Source organism: Pipistrellus kuhlii, unplaced genomic scaffold, assembly GCF_014108245.1.
Source record: "Pipistrellus kuhlii isolate mPipKuh1 unplaced genomic scaffold, mPipKuh1.p scaffold_m20_p_11, whole genome shotgun sequence".
NCBI lineage: Eukaryota > Metazoa > Chordata > Mammalia > Chiroptera > Vespertilionidae > Pipistrellus > Pipistrellus kuhlii.
Window position 1 is genome coordinate 19,809,816 of NW_023425416.1, and position 16,787 is coordinate 19,826,602.

Here is a 16,787-nt window from a genome sequence, read left to right on the forward strand (position 1 = left end):
CTGTTTGTTGTAGAGAAGGTGGTCCTGTGTAGAAGAGACCTCTCTGTAGGCTCTGTGCTGGGTATGCCAGGTGCTCATGGCAGCGGGGCAGGCAGTAGCTTGCTGAGAGCCTCCTGGCAGGGAGACCAGGGTTTGTGGTGACGTGCTGCTGTTCCTGCTTGCTCCCTTTGTTTAGGGAAAAGGGCTCTGGGCAATGTAGCTGAGAAAGCCCTGCTCCGAGGCAAAGCACCTGAATAGGGCTCCAACCTGCCTATCAAAGTGCAGTGAGAAGTAAACGGTGGTGCTCACTTGCTCCTCAATCCAGAGTTCCTCAGCCTCCCAGCCTTCTCTATTCAGAGTCTTTCTCTTGTTTGTTGTTCAGAAACTATTCTTTCAGTCCCCAGTTAGTTGTTTTTGTTGTTGTGTTTTGTTTTGCAAGAGTAATTGTTCTCTAACTATGTGAATATTTGAGTTTGCTTATGCAGGGGGAGGTGTGAGTTCAGCATCCTCCTTTGCTGCCATCATGTTGGACCTCCTATTGGTCTTTATTATTTGGCTAATTTTCTATGCATCTGTCACTAATACATTCCCCTTAATCTTTCCTTGAAGTAAAAGCAATATGATTTCCCAATCAGATAAGAATACTTTTAAAGAGACTCACAGAATTCTACAGAACAAGCACATGGTTTTCCAACAAATAAGAGACACAAAGGAGAAAATGTTATAAAAGAGGCTAAGAGTCTTAGCAGTCAAATACCACTTGGGGCCTTTGTTGGGATCATCATTCAAACAAACCAACTGTTCAAAGGCATGTTAAGATAATGGGGAGAGCCCTAGCTGGTTTGGCTCTGGATAGAACGTAGGCCTGCAAACTGAAAGGTCCTGGGTTCAATTCTGGTCAAGGGAGGCACCACCCCCAGTGGGGAGTGTGTAGGAGGCAGCAAATCAATGATTCTCTCTCATCATTGATGTTTGTAACTCTCTCTCCCTCTCTCTTCCACTCTAAAATCAATAAAAAATATATTTTATAAGATATTGGGGAGAATATGAACATGGATTGGGCCTTAGAACATGCTAAGGAATGTCTAATTGGGTGAGATAATAGCACTGTGGATTACGTTTTTTAAAAACCCTCATCTGTTAGAGATACTAAAATATTTGTGTGTGTGAAAAAATTCATTTAAAACATTCCAGGAAAAAAAGGGTTTGGGAGATATATGAAAGATTGGCCCAATATTGATAATTATTGAAGCAGGGTGATGGGTACATAATATATTATTCTCCCTACTCTTGTGCATGTTTGAAATTTTTCCATAATAAAAAATAAAAAAGGAATTCACAAAGAAATGGAAGAAGGAAAAATGTTGCCTGGGGCTGGCTGTGCATTATATGAGTTGACTGCAGAAATAAATTGTTTGATCTATTGGGTACTAGCCCATCTTGGAGGGGCACAGGTATAGAATTCTGGTTTTTGAAGCTTGCTGACTCTCCCTGTCTGGGCTGAGAGCAGAGTCAGCAGGAATGGGGGCAGGGCCCTGCGGGTTAAAGAACGTGAGAGGCGTAGGAATATGCTGGCTGACTCAGGATTCCAGAAACCCCCGAGATCTCTGGCACCCATCTGTCCCCTTGATGCCCACCATCTTCAGTCTGTGGCTAGCCTACAAGAACCGCTCATAGCCATGAACATGAGAAATCTTTTTTCTTTAATATTCAAGGATATGTTTTTGTTTTGTTTTTATTTTAGAGGGGAAGGAGAAGGGAGAGAGAAACAATGTGAGAGAGGAAGGAACATTAATCTGTTGCCTCTCATACATATCCTGATCAGGGATGGAACCCACAACCTGACTATGTGCCCAGACAAGGAATCAAACCTGCAACCATTTCGGTGTACGGGACAATGCTCTAACCAACTGAGCCACACTGGCCAGGGCGCATGAGAGATCTGGATGTCAGCTGCCACGGGTTTATGATCCCACCCTTAACAGCTTTATTGAGATATCTCACATACATAAAATTCTCCTACTTACGGTGTATTTATTCAGTTCTCGGGATATTCACAAAGTTGTATAACCATCACCACATTTAATTTTAGAACATTTTTATCACCCCAAAAGAAACCTGTACCCATGAGCAATCACTCTCCATTCTCCGCTCCCCAAGCCTGGCAACCACTAATCTACCTTCTCTGTCTCTACGGATTTGCCACTTCTGAACATTTCATAAAAAATAGGCTCACATATACTGTCTTTTGTGATTGGTTTTCATTTAGTGTGTTTCTAGGTTCACAACTTAGGTTAAGTTAGCACTTCATTCTTTATCGCTGAATATTGCATAGTTTGGATGTACCATATTTTATTTATTATTCAGCAGTTGATGGACATTTGGGCTATATCTACATTAGCCATTATGAATAATGCTCGATGAACATTGGTATATACGTTTCTGTGTAGACATGTTTTCATTTCTCATGGGTATATATCTACCTAGGAGTGGAATTGCTGGGTCATAAGGAAACTTTATGCTTAACTTTTTGATAAACTGCCAGACTGTTTTCCAAAGTGACTGCTATATACAATCTCCATTTCACACACAAGGCTGAGGCCCAGAGGGGAAGTGTCTTATGCAAAGCCACAGGCTCAGAGAGCAGGAGCTAATCATATAAATGGCCTCAACTCCACCTGCACTCTCTCCTCTGATTTCACTACCATCTATCTCACTGTCACACTCACACTCCTCATGCTCACTTTACCCTTCCATTCCTTTCCCCACCCAGCAGCAAATCCTCTCACATTGGTTCTTCCCAGAGGCCTCTGCTGCCATATCGGAACCACATTCTCCTCTGTGGAATGATTTAAAGTTGACTTAAAAATTCAACAGTATCCATTTCTTATGTGTGTCTCTTATAAGTTCACTGAAGGAAGGATCACACTTTTTACCTAAACTTTTCAGCACTTTTTCCACAATAGACACTCCTATCTATTGTCAAAGGCTGTTAATGACGCAAAGAGGCAACATTATTACAGGCAAAGAAGAGAAAACAGGATGGTTTAATTTGTAGAGTCAAGAGTTGTTTGTTCTTGATTACAGCGTTCAACATGCAAATTACATTCACCTCTTGGTACAGAAATGGCACCCTGCCACTTCCCTGGGAGTTAATCCAGACAGAATTCTTCCCGGCAACCCTTCACTGTGTCTGCCAGCAACCGCCCTCCCTCACCTCTTACAGTGATACGTGAACTCTCTTATGCAGAATAGGAAATGCTGTCTTTCATTCAACTGAGCAGCCATATACGGTATAGCACCATTGATTTGTCAATGGATTTGATATATTCTGAGCTCCAGATCAAGACCTCACATTATTTAACCTGTCTATAATGATCCCAAAGGCACTTAAGAATCCGGCAGTGTCTCACAGTCACTGATTTTCACTGGACAGTATTATGAAATAGCAAAGGTTTCCTAAGTCTGTCCCGGCCCTGGGTATTCACTCTGAAAAAGATTTATCTGAATAAGGTTTTGACACATTTGCTTTTTATGTCATTCTGTAGGCTCAAAATGAACATGGGGAGCTTCACTTTTTGCTCATCCATAGTTCTTAAATTTTCTGTGATGAAAATGTATTATATGTGTAAAGGAAGTTATAAAAATACAAACAAAAATTTAAAGGTAAAATGCGGGGTGTTTGGATCCCAAGAAAACAGGAGTCTACTGTGGTTAGAAGTCAGGCTGACTACACATAATAATTAGGTATAATTGAAAACTCCTTTTGCAAAGACTGTATTTTTGCTAAGTTTTATATATTATCACTAGCTTGAGTTTTCCCCCTTTCTCTGACTTTCATTACTAGAGTCGCCAGATGGAAAATTTAAAACATTTTAAAAATAGCTGCTTCTGGGTAAGTCACCCAGCACACACTCCTTGTATTCCTCTAGTTTCAAACATAAAGGGGAACCGGCTCAGACAAGAATGATCCTTGCTGCACATCCGCCAGCTCATGCATCCTCCTTTTTATTCCGAGAGGTTCCTGCTCAAACGAAAGTTACAAGGTTAAGCGCTACTCCGAGTTCCTGTCAGCTAATTCCTGCTCGGTCTTCAAAAAATAGAGGTCTGTAATTCCTTTTTAAACATGCCTTCGAAGTGGAGGTCTTTGGCCATGAGTTCCTCTTCAACATCATCTAGGGCCCACTGGTGATCTGTCAGCTCCAAGGCTTCCCACTCTGTCTGCAGAGAGAACAGCAGGGCAGGGAGAGAGGGGCAGAAGGGCTGTTACTAAGAGCAGTGCTGACCTTCGTGAGCTGCTTATACTTTTAATGTGACATGTAAGAAATCATCGTCTAATCTAAGGTCACATACATTTATACCTACGTGTTCTAACAGTTTTACAGTTCTTATATTTAGGTCTTTGGCCCATTTAAAGATGCTTTTTGTGGTAAAATATATATAACAAAAATTTCCTCTTTTACCCAGTGGCATTAATTACATTTCTAAATTGTTATTTATCTAACAATTTCTAAAATTGTTATCTATTTATTTTTAAATGATAAGACATTTTAGTTTTTTTATTTATTGATTTGAGAGAGGGAGAGAAGGTGAGAGAGAGAGAGAGAGACAGAAACATAGATTTGTCGTTCCACTTATTTCTGCATTCATTGGTTGACTCTTGCACATGCCCTGACCAGGAATCAAATCTGCAGCTTTAGCATATCAGGATGATACTCTCTAACTGAGCTACCCAACCAGGCCCTATTTCTAAAAATTTTAGTTCCCTGAAACCCAAATTCTGTATCCAGTAAGTATAAGACTACTCTCTTTCCCACTGAATTGTCTTGGTATCTTTGTCAAAAGTGAATTGATATGGACTTATTTCTGAATTCTCAATTCTGTTCTATTGATCTATATCCTATCATTATGCTAGTCCACACTGTTTTACTGTAGCTCCTACGTAGGTTTTAACACCAGAAAGTCTGAGGCCTCCAACTTTGTTGTTATTCAGCAGTGTTTGGGTTATTCTAGGTCCCTTGTATTTCCATATGAACGTCGGGATCAGCTGTCCATGTCTGCCAGAAAGGTAGGTGGAATTCTGGTAGGGTTTACATTGAATCTGTGGATCAATTTTCAGGTATTCTTTAATTTTGTCAGCATGTTTAGTAATTTTCATTGTACAAGTCTTGTATTTCTTTCTTTTTGTCTTCTTTTCTTTTCCTGCTACACTTTATTAGGAAGATGACAAGGACTCTGGGTACAGGATACACCAGTGTCGCGGGTGAGGGGGTCTCTGGGGGATCTCCACGGAGGCCCTGTGCCTGGAGAAGGGCCTGGTGCAGGACAGGCACTGGCCAAGCAAGACTGCTTCCAGCCACTATTCAACTTCTTGTCTTTGGTGGCCACCTGGACTCGCTCTTCCAGCAGAGAGAGCTTGCTCAGGAGGTCTTGATGGCACTGGTGAAGGCCTCCTTGGGGCTGTAGTCGGGTATGGTCTGCACACGGATAATGATCTTGTGTCCCAAGGGGTGGGGGTCTTTGTAGCCAGCAAACAGCACCTGTGGGTCCTTCAACAGTGACTTAATGATGTTTCCTAGTGTGTGGTCTTCTTTGCTGATGGTGAACAAACAGGCATTGGGTAGGTACCTTAAAGTCCTTGTTAATGATAATCATCTCACCTTCAAACAACAAGAACAAATCAAGGCAGGAGGAGCATTCATCCTAGTGCCACAGCCACCTCCAAAGTCTCCAAGTCTTGTGTTTATTTTGTCAAATTTTTTCTGTAGTGATATTATTGTAAATGGAACTGTTTTCTTAATCTCAGCACCAGATTCTTTTCATTAATGTGTAGAAATATAAATTTTTTTTATATTGGCCTTATATACTAAGACCTTGCAGTCCTGTTTATTAGCTCTAACAAAGAAAGATAGCTTTACTTCTTCCTTTCTAATCTGCCTTTTATTTCTTTTTCTTGACTAACGTTCCTGGCTAGAACCTGCAGTGCAATGTTGAATAGTGGCAAGAGTGGACATCCTTCAATGTGAGTATGGGTATTTCACAGATACCTTTCACCAAGATGAGCAAGTTCCCTTCTATTCCTAGTTCTTATAATGAAAAATTAGTGAAATTCTGCTGTACAAAAGTTATACTAGATTTTATAAATTATAAAATCATTTCATGAAAAGGCTCGATGTACTGAACTTTTTAAATGAAATTTTCACCTGATGTCTACAGGGTCCAAAAGTTAAAAAATATTCCCAATATTTACCTAGTGCCTCTGATTAGACTGTTTTTATGGCTTCATTTCATGTATAATAGATTGAATTTGGTGAGCATTTAAAAACTAGAAAAAGTACCAAGAATCTCAAATTTACTTAGATGATTCCCCAAGGAGAAGGAGACATGTAAACTAAAATACATTTCTGCTAAATTTAAATAATGGAATAATGGACACTACACTCCCTTCAGAGAACCCATCTTTAAAGTAACTCTGAATGCCTTTTGGAGCTTCAGTGGAGCTGGAAGAAGTGAGTGTACCTTGAAAGCTTTGTTGGTGTCTGCGGGCATGGCCATGGCTGCTCCAGTCATCTGCTCCTGCATCATCCGTGATTGGTCAGCGGCTGCAGAGTAAGATGCACCTGTATGAGCCCAGGGCTCAGTGGCACCCTGTGTGCTCGGAGGAACGGTCCTTACACAAAACTTACAGATGCTCGGTAGAGGGTTAGAGAGCCATATGGCACATTCACCGACTGGTCCTACCTCACACTGGCTATTTGACTCCAGAAAAGTCACTTTACCCCTCTTGAAGAATGCGGATGATAACAGCAGGAGAAAAAAGGTAATGAAAGAAAGCGCTAAACTTTACTTCAAATTTAAACAATAACAACAGCCACCAGTTATTGAACAACTACTATACGCCAAATACTTCACTAGGTAACTTTACAGATTCTACCTCATCTAATCCTAACAACAAACCCTGAAGTTAATTATTTAAGGTTCCTATATTACATCAGAGGATTAGAGAGGTTAAGTAACTTTGCCTGAGGTCTCAGCCATTAAGCAAGACAGTCAGGACAAGTACTGGCAAGAAATCTCATCTCTGCACTAACTAATCAAACCAGGCCTTCTTTAGCTTCCATTTTGCAGGCTTACATTGGTGTGGATCCCTCATTTGAGGGTGTCAGACTGTAGGGACTTCATCTTGACCCTATTATTGCAAGGGAGATCTCAGATCTTTAGTTTGACCCTGGAATTTTTAAGACTTTTTAAAATACCTCAGAAACTTAGTAAATTTAAAGAATGAAGGATTGTATTTGACTATGCTAACAAATAACATAGCCTACATGATTTTTTTGCCTCTGGCATGGAGGACTCACCTATCAGAGTATTTGCTTATTAAACCTGATGTGCTCCTTACCATTATCTTGGCCCAAAATCAGAGAGTAAATGCTCCGAAGCCCGAAGACATTGAGGAAATACCAGGATGCAGAACTCACCCTAAAGCAAAGTGAAGAAATGTAGGTAGTTAGGTCAAAATTAAGGTAATTCACACTTTGCTAACACCCAAAGTTGTCCAGAGTATGTAAGAAATAACCGGGAGTAAGCTATATTCACTCAAAGCACAGCCAAAGAAGAAATACAAGCTGTGAAGGCAATCTTACAAATAGTTATCGCTTACTGCAGGTAAAGTGCACTTAGAGCTATGGAATAAATTCTGAACTGAACTCACAACTGGTGTGCCTCCTTTTAGTTAGAGACCATAAGCTTTGCTTAATTTTCCATCTCTCCTTTGTAAGACTCAAAAGAAAGTTCTTACCAGGATGCATCTAATGTGAGTAGTTCAATTCCTTGCTGTAGCATCGGCTTAAAACGGAGGGTCAGTGGAAACGGGACCTTGGCTGCAAAGAAAGAAAAGTTCATAATCAGTCCTAGCTTCTTTATTTTTAGAATAGTAAAACTGTGAATGCAAATATTCTTTCCCAGAAGAGGTAGGAACTCCGGACGATACAGAGTTGGGAAAACTTGTCACTTTCTGAATACATCAAATGCCATTCTTCCTTGAATACTAGCTTCTCTATTGCTTAAGAAGCATGGATTCAAACTGAGCTGTGACCTAAAATCTCAAAAGAAACATCACTAATCTGTTAAATCTAAAGTGGAATATATATATACAGAGAACTACATTATTAAGAAACCAAATTAATTCAAATTAAATCAACACAACTTATAAACAAGTAAACAAATGACTCACCCCAACACCTAGAAAATGATTTCAAAATATAAATGGGCTTCCCTTTATCCTGCTTAACTAAAACACTAAATTAGTTTCAGATACAAACTAGCAAGCCACTTGTTTGAATTTCTATTAGTAAAAAAGCATCAACATTATGACACTTAACAATCAGTTTGTAATAAGAGCCATAAAACCATAGCACATTAATTTTTTTGCTGTTTCAAAAGATGTTGTTACCAGTTTCCACTACAGAACACAGGACTCATGATGTTAGCACTCTGATTTCTCTGCACAGGGAGAAGGGAAAGGAGCACAGATGAAATAAACCCAAGTCTTGTCAGTGGTGACTTACTTGTGACAAAGCCTGAGAATGTCATGTTGATCCATCCGCCAATGAGAATCATAGGGAGAACGTTTGTTACATTGCCTTTCATCATGTCCGTTAGCATAGTGGGATCTAAGACAAAAACACAGGAGACCACTGCATCTTACCACTGCTGGCAGGGGCTTCCTCCTGATTTTCTGTAACTTTTATTTGATAATTTAAGTAATACAAGTTCATTGTAAAAAACTCAAAAGACATACAAAAAGGATGTAGATGGTTCCCCTGAGTCCACTCTCTAACATTTTAACTGTTGCATATCCTTCCATCGTTTTATTTACACATACACACAGAGCAGTTTCACACACACACACACACACACACACACACACACGAGGGATGTTATGCTTATTCTTTTCCTGTTTTGTTTTTTAGTTTCACCGAGGATATGTTTATTGATTTTAGAGAGAGGGAGGGTGAGAGAGAAACACTGATGTGAGAAACATTGATCGGTTCCCTTCCATATGCACTGCAACCAGGTTCTCTGACCAGGAATCAAACCTACAACACAAGTGACGCTCCAGCCAACTGAGCCACCAGGCCAGGGCACTACTGTGCTTCTTAATTTAAAAAATTAATATGCTGTGAATGCTATTTCCACATTGTATAATAACTCTCATTATTTTTAATGTCTGCATAGAAATCCACAACGTGGTCAGTCATCACTACTGAGTGACCTATAGATTGCTTCCAATTTTTTTTTTTTTGCCAATAAACAATGCTGTCAACAACTACCTTGTACGTAAGTCTGCATATTTTTGTTGATACTGTCAGACTGTCCTTCAACAATTATGAGAGCGCCTTACTTCCCATGACCTTGACAGTAGCAACTTTGGTCAAGCTATCAATCTTTGCCAATTTAATGGGCTATAAAGGATATCTTGTTTTAATTTGCATTCCATATATTTTAGTAGGTCAAGCATCTTTCTGTAAATTTATTGGTCTTTTGTTTATTGTAGGTTTTCTGAAAGATTTATAGTTACTTCTATCTGGGTTTAAAATAGCTAGCTGATAATCGCACCTAAAGAAATGGATACTAACACGAGAGCACAGTGAGTATGGGATAATAACTTTTGTTTCACTTTGAAGATGCTGTGTTTTTCACATGACAGGGGTCAGTGAAAATAAGAAATCTGTTAGCGTAAAAATTGTAGGATGGCCAATAGCTGGTCTGGGCAAGTAGGGAGAGCTCTTCCTCAGCCCAGCAGAAGCGGCATGGCCCTCTGTCAGCAGGAGCCGGGCCCTGGGTGGGAGCCCCAGCTTTTCCAACTGTGCTCAACGGAGCCCTGGGCTCTGAGTAACTGCAAAGGGAAGAGACCCAGAGACAATGGCTCTGGTCTCTTCAATCCCTTAGCTGAGAGTTCTTTACTTATTTATTTTCTTTAAAAAAAAAAAATTTATTAGAGAGGAAGGGATAAAAGAGAAAAATATCAAAAAAAAATTTTTTAGTTCTGCTTATGCATTCATTGGTTGACTTTTTTTTTTTTTTTAATAATATATTTTATTGATGTCTTACAGAGAGGAAGGGAGAGGGACAGAGAGCCAGAAACATCGATGAGAGAGAAACATCGATCAGTCGCCTCCCACACACCCCTATGGGTATGTGCCCGCAACCAAGGTACATGCCCTTGACCAGAATCGAACCCGGGACCTCTCAGTCCGCAGACCGACGCTCCACCATTGAGCCAAACTGGTTTTGGCCATTGGTTGACTCTTATATGTGCCCTGACTGGTGAGCAAACCTACAAACTTAGTGTTATCAGGACGATATTTTAACCAACTGAGCTATCCAACTAGAGCCTGAGAGTTTGTGCGCACGCTCGCTCTTTTTTTTTTTCTTTTGGTTAATTTTTTTCCATTGCTTTTCAGAGAAAGTGAAGGGAGGGAAGGAGAGGGGGAGAGAGAAAGAGAAAAACATCGATGTGAGAGAGACATATTGACTGGTTCCTCTCCCACACACCTCAACCAGGAACGGGGAGCTAACCGCACCCCAGGAATGTACCCCTGACTTGGAATCGAATCTGAGACCCTTGGTGCCCGGGCTGACGCTCTAACCACTGAGAAACACCAGCCAGGGCCCACTTCACATTTTGGAGTTCCCAGAACACGTATTTGGAAAAGAGAACACTACTTCTGTAGATTGCTGTCCTAGATGATACCTAAGGTCCCTCAGATTACTATCTTCAACAGCTGAACATCGAAATCAACTGACACATTCTAACCCCTCTGTCCCCCACTCCTGTTAAAAATCTTCCTTGAAGATGAGAGAAAAGAATAAACATACCAGTCATAGGAGAAGGAGGCACCACCTTCCTTTTAGTTTTTTTGAAAAATCCATCCTCCGGGTTGTTGAAGTAATATTTTCGTGTCAGGAAAGACTAGTAGAAAAAAAGAGCTTTTTAAATCTTAAAACTGTGACATAGCAAATTGTCAAGTTATTCCCCAGAGGTGTGGTCAGAAGGCCCTTGGAATACGCTGTTATACGAAGAGCTGACAGCCCACTTGGCAGCTGAGCTGACATTTTAGCTGAGTCACATTTAAAAACAATTTCCTAAGAAAGATGAGGTCACAATGACAGCAAACACCGTCAGGCCACAGCTTAATTCCTGACTTGCCAGCCATCAGTTTTCCCCAAAGAGTCCCCTTATAAAACATTCCGGTATCTACTGCCTTCAACAGTGAATCGTGGGACTTTAAATAAAAGATAAATGAGTACCTGTTTGGGAATGTATTTTCCATTTTCCCTGAGGACTCTGCTTCGAATTAGGACTTGACTGAAAAATACAACCAAGACAATGAGATTTTTACAAAAGAGAAACACTAGAAGAAAACAAGAGAATAAAGTAGAAGACCTATTTAAACACAAGAGAGGGCCTATTTGGCAACAGTCCGGAATGGAAACTTTTCAAACTCCAAGTATCTTTAAAACCAATCTAACAACCCCCAAATCAGGTTTTCAAAAGAACATTTTTCAGAAGTGACTGTGTTTCTGAACAAAGGTTTCTGAAGAAGGCACATTTGGAACACTCACTTTTCTCTTAATTTATGAACTAAGAAGGCGCTTTCTCTGAGTGAAAAGTGTAGCAGTTGGATGCTTCTCAGATGATTTGGGGGCAGGAGCGGGGAGGAAGGGTGAGGACTGAAGGAACTTTTTAAGTTCCAAAGAGAAATGAGTACAGGACTTGACAGAGTTGCTATCTGACAGACAACAAATAGAAATTTCACCCAGGACTCAGACTGTTAGTAAGCTCTCAAGAAACATAAAAGTAACAAGTGAAATTATTTGGTGATATTTTAACATAAGTGATCATTAAAGATAACAGTGCAATACAAGTGGGTGGTGCTAAGCTACAAATAGTAAACAGAATAGTGATCAAAATACTAATTTTTTTTCTTGTTTTTCAAAAGCTTTTTTCAAAAATTCATTGATTTTAGAGAGAAGGGAGAAATAGAGAAACATTGATTTGTTGTTTACTGACCAAGGATCAAACTAGCAACCTTGGTGTATTGGGACAACACTCTGACCATCGGAGCTACCAGATAAGGGGATTCAAAAGTTGTTTTAATTGGGGGGCTGGAGGGGGGGAGCCTATTTATCTTAATGGAAATCTTTCTTGAAAAGTGGGGGGAAAAGATTGTAACAGAAACGAACACAGGAAAACTGTGATTGGTTTCCTCTCTGCTCCTCAGCATAAACCACCTGCTCTAAGCAATACCCTTAGGATCTCCTTGTCACATTCTAGCTTTTCCATATGCTGGGAATTCTCTAGTGCCCCGCCCCTTCACCTTCTTCAAGCTCCACCTTTTCCATGGAACTCTTCCCAATGCCTGGTGCCCTCATGGGATTCTCTCTGGGTTTCCTCTGTACTGTATGGTTGACTGCTCCAAGCACAGGCTTACCGAGGTGATATGTAATATGTTCTGTTCCCTGGGAGCTAGTCTAACGCTACTCAAAGTGTGGCCTATGTACCAATGCTGATCTGTGATAAGGGTTTAGAGAAGTTTATAGTAATTTGACATTGTTACAAGATCCAAATATATGATCAAAATATTTTATAAGCCGAAACCGGTTTGGCTCAGTGGATAGAGCGTCGGTCTGTGGACTCAAGGGTCCCAGGTTGGATTCCGGTCAAGGGCATGTATCTTAGTTGTAGGCCCATCCCCAGTGGGGGGTGTGCAGGAGGCAGCTGATCGATGTTTCTCTCTCATCGATGTTTCTAACTCTCTATCCCTCTCCCTTCCTCTCTGTAAAAAATCAATAAAAATATATTAAAAAATATTTTATAAAAGCATCAGTCTGTGATAGATTGGAAATTGAAAAATTAAATCAAGGTAAGCTTTAATTATCCTATATATTATAAGCACCCACTTTCTTAAACTGAGATCCACAGATGTAGTCTCTGAGATTTGCAAATTCTACAAGAAGTTTTTAATTTTCATTTTCATCAATACCTAAAAATAAGTCCTAGTACTCGTTATCGAGAAAAGCTTTTCTTCACAGTGGTAATTTGCAACTGAAATACATTTTCTTAAAATAAAAGTTTAGTTTTTAAAGTTGTTATTTCTCAAAGTGGAGTTCCATATTTTTAAAGATCAGGGTGTTTTTGTTTTGTTTTTCCTTTCAAAGGGTCATTATATTCTTCAAGCTTGAGAACTACTTTTTACATACGTTCTATCCTTAAATATGGTCTAATAGATTTTATTTATGTACTTTTCAGGTTTGGTTTAATACATTTTAGAAAAAAATTTTAGTAAGTTTTGAGGCAGTAACAGTTAATTTGTAAAACCCAACATCTCATTTTGGGATCATTCAGGTTACTGGAAACTTACACTGTACTGAGAGGAATGTTTTGCAACTAAAAGACATCTTTTGCCTTGGACTTCGGCCAGTCCAGAATCATGTGGTCAGCATTCTACTCAAGTTCAAATGATGACCTGGTGGGGTATAGTCACACCACTGTCAGAGATGGCATGACTTCCCTTAAGGGATGGAGCAATTATGACCAGAAATGTTGAGTTTTCTTTAAAGCAGTGGTTCTTCATGTAGGTGGCACTGCCCTCTAGAGGGCCTATGGAAACCTGTGGAATTTTTTAGTGTCAAAGTTAAGGGATGGAGAGAAAGCACTAAGCTTCCTCAGTGCTGGGGACAGATGTGCAATACAAAGAACTGCCCCATGTCTCACACTCCCTGTGCTATCTCATCAAACTGGTTTTAATCATCTGAGCCTCAAACCTAATTCCATTTTTTTTGCAATTGTTGGGAGGGACGATTTTTATGTATACTGAATTTCCAGATATGCAACCAGCATGTAAATACAGGAAAAACTGCACTCTGCTGCGTTCAGAACTTTATCAAGAGTAGTTCACCACTTAGGAAAATCACATCCAAGCACTGCCTTCTGTTACATCTACTGGTAAGTAGCTAACACAGTGTATCAGCCTATAATTGAATCTGCTCCAATTTATAGGGATTTTGTAGCTAGGTGATTGCACCTGACTTCCAGTACACTTTCTCCAGGACTGTTTATGCACAAGTACTTATGAAACAGAATTTAAATTATCTTCCTTTTATTTCTCACAATTTTTGCCTTTATGTAAAGCAAGTATGTCAAACTCGTGGCCAGCGGGCCACATGTCTCCTTTATTTAAACTAGGCATATGGTTCACTGGCCGTGAGTTTGACATGCTTGATGTAAAGCATTATGTTGCCCCTTTTTTTTTTTTTTTTAAATTCTTATATAGAGTGCATCAACTATGAATTTCACTTTGGGTTATAAAAGGGAGTTTTGGGTCTGATGTCATTCAGCACCATAACTCTGAAATCACAAGTTGAATTCGGAGCAAAAATTGTGGCAGAGAATCTATGACAGCAGGAACTGTAATCAAGAGAATTTAACTTGACTACAGGCACAATATTTTACTATTTGGTTATCTAGGGAAGGCTACTTAACTTTCCCAGGTTCCCTTTTCTTCAAATGTAAAAATGGTTCAGGATTATCTATCTCAGTGTTAATTTGAGGGTAAAATGAGAACTATTTATTGGTATCAATACATAAATGCTGACTGATCTCTCTCCACTTTACATCTTTTTGTTTGCGTGTGTATGTGTTTTTTTAATCCTCCCGAGGATATTTTTTCTATTGATTTTTAGAGAGTGCGGAAGGAAGAGGGAAGAGGGATGGAAGAAGAATGGGAGGGAGGGATGGATGGGAAAAGAGAAAAGGAGGGAGGAAAGGAAGGGAGAGGGAGAGGAAAAGAGAGAAGGGGAGAGAGAGAAACATTGATGTGAGAGAGGTGCCCTGGCCAGGGCTACTTTACATCTTTGTATAGCCTCCGTTCCCGAGGGGAACTGACTTCTTAAGGTTCTCTACAGGAGGTGGTTTCTGTCAGTTCTGAAACTGATGCCAAAGAAAAGTTGAGTGGCTTCTGTGCAGAGTGGAAAGAGCTCCAGACTCGGGAACCAGAAGGCTTGGTGTTAAGTCCTGAATGTCACTGTGTGTGACCATGTAACCTCTTAACCCTTAGTTTCTATAAAATGGCTCAGTGGTTCAGCATCAACCTATGAACCAGGAGGTTATGGTTCGATTCCCGTTCAGGGCACATGCCCGGGTTGTGGGTTTGATTCCCAGTATGGGATATGCAGGAGGCAGCTGATCGATGATTCTCTCTCATCACTGATGTTCCTATCTCTCCCTCTCTCTCTGAAATCAATAAAATAATATATATATATATATATATATATATATATATATATATATATATATTTTTTATTTTTTTTTTAAACAAAATTTTTTAAAAACAGGATAGCATCTACCACAGAGTTGTTTTAAATTTTAAATAAGTTAATGAATATAAGTGCTTAGCATAGACTAGGTGCTTAATAAATGTTGGTTTATTATTATTCTCAGAATAATTGGAAAGCATAACTGAAAATGATAGCAGTCCTTTCCAAACTTCATTCCATGGTTATTATTCTTATCTTATTTACCTAGCACTAATACTATTAAAAACTTAGTATTTCTTATGTATCAACTTTTCTACTTATATAAGTTTTAAAAGAAATCCTCAAATTACCAGCAAATGTAAAATCAGTATTACCTGCCACAAATAGGAAGTAACTGTTAAAAATAGATACAATAAAAACAAAACAAAATTATTAAATTTTAGCTACAAACTGTTGCCTGTGTAAAGTCCTGAACCTGAAGCTTGCTCTTTGTTAAAAAGAGAGATTAATAAGTGCTAGGAAGTGTTAAAGACATAATAACATTTACCTAAGATAAACTCTGAAAATAGTTGGAACGATTGACTGAAAATGTTTATTTTAATATGGAGGGGCACACGTCTAGATACCACCTACAACCAATCTTAAATTACCTCTTTTTACAAATATTGTAATGAAGCACAGGAGGAAGAATTGCCTTCACTCCAGTAGGGGAAATGATCATCACAATCCCTCACATCTCTATAGTTTGTGTTTGCCAAGCTCTTGGATAGTTGGTATCTCAGCTAACCACCACAGTAGTTTGGTAAAACGAGTATAAACACACCTACCTCATCTATAGCTCATAGATAAGGCTGGCGACTAGCCTCACACTATTCATAAGCAACATCATTTTGAACCCTTAATTCACCCCAGCTAAAGTCTTCTATAGACATCATCTAACATTTAATCCCCACCCCTGCTCTATGAGGCATATCCTGTTATCATCCACATCTGACAGATGACGAAAGTGAAGCATAGAGCTGCTAACTCAGCCCAGGTCCCCCCGCCCGTGGGAGCGCGATGTAGAAATCGGGGGAAACTGGCAGGACCCCCGCACTCTGTTGCTCAAGGTCACGGGGGGAGTGAGATCGCCGGGTCCGGAGGGCGCTGACCTGTCGGAGACTTGTTCCTGGGTGAGCTTTTTGTCGCTCTGCAGTAGGATGGACACGTAGTGGCGGATCATGCCCACGAAGAAGGTGATGATAACGATGGGCAGGACCACCCAGAGGCGGATGTTGGAGTCGAGCAGCAGCTCCGGCCCCGCCATCTTCACAAAGCGCCGGCTCCTGACCTGGGGCAGCTGGGTTCCTCTCCCCACGGGGGCCCGGGCTCCCACTCGAGTTCGCCTCCGAGCCTTCTCACGCCCTCAGCCTGGCTGGCGCGGGAGCCCACTGCAGGTTCAGGCCCGGCGTACTGACCCTCGCCGGGCCGCGCGGCCGCCTACTTCC

At 40.3% G+C, this 16,787-nt stretch overlaps 1 protein-coding gene, 1 long non-coding RNA gene and 1 pseudogene across 2 annotated transcripts; all 3 read right to left on the reverse strand.

Annotated features, from left to right (window-relative positions):
* Nucleotides 1-3,007: 3,007 nt before the first annotated feature.
* Nucleotides 3,008-16,771, reverse strand: EMC3 (ER membrane protein complex subunit 3). Its single transcript, XM_036431114.2, has 8 exons — nucleotides 16,452-16,771; nucleotides 11,293-11,350; nucleotides 10,861-10,954; nucleotides 8,547-8,651; nucleotides 7,778-7,859; nucleotides 7,379-7,458; nucleotides 6,499-6,581; nucleotides 3,008-4,200 (listed from the first exon to the last, which is right to left on the reverse strand). The coding sequence occupies exons 1-8, from the start codon at nucleotides 16,604-16,606 to the stop codon at nucleotides 4,072-4,074; spliced, it is 786 nt and encodes a 261-aa protein (XP_036287007.1). The 5' UTR covers nucleotides 16,607-16,771; the 3' UTR covers nucleotides 3,008-4,071.
* On the reverse strand, nucleotides 5,172-6,492 carry LOC118715715 (annotated as a pseudogene).
* On the reverse strand, nucleotides 13,194-16,328 carry LOC123652053. The gene is made up of 2 exons (XR_006741110.1): nucleotides 15,752-16,328; nucleotides 13,194-13,655 (listed from the first exon to the last, which is right to left on the reverse strand). It is a non-coding gene; the product is annotated as an uncharacterized LOC123652053 (long non-coding RNA).
* Nucleotides 16,772-16,787: the final 16 nt, after the last annotated feature.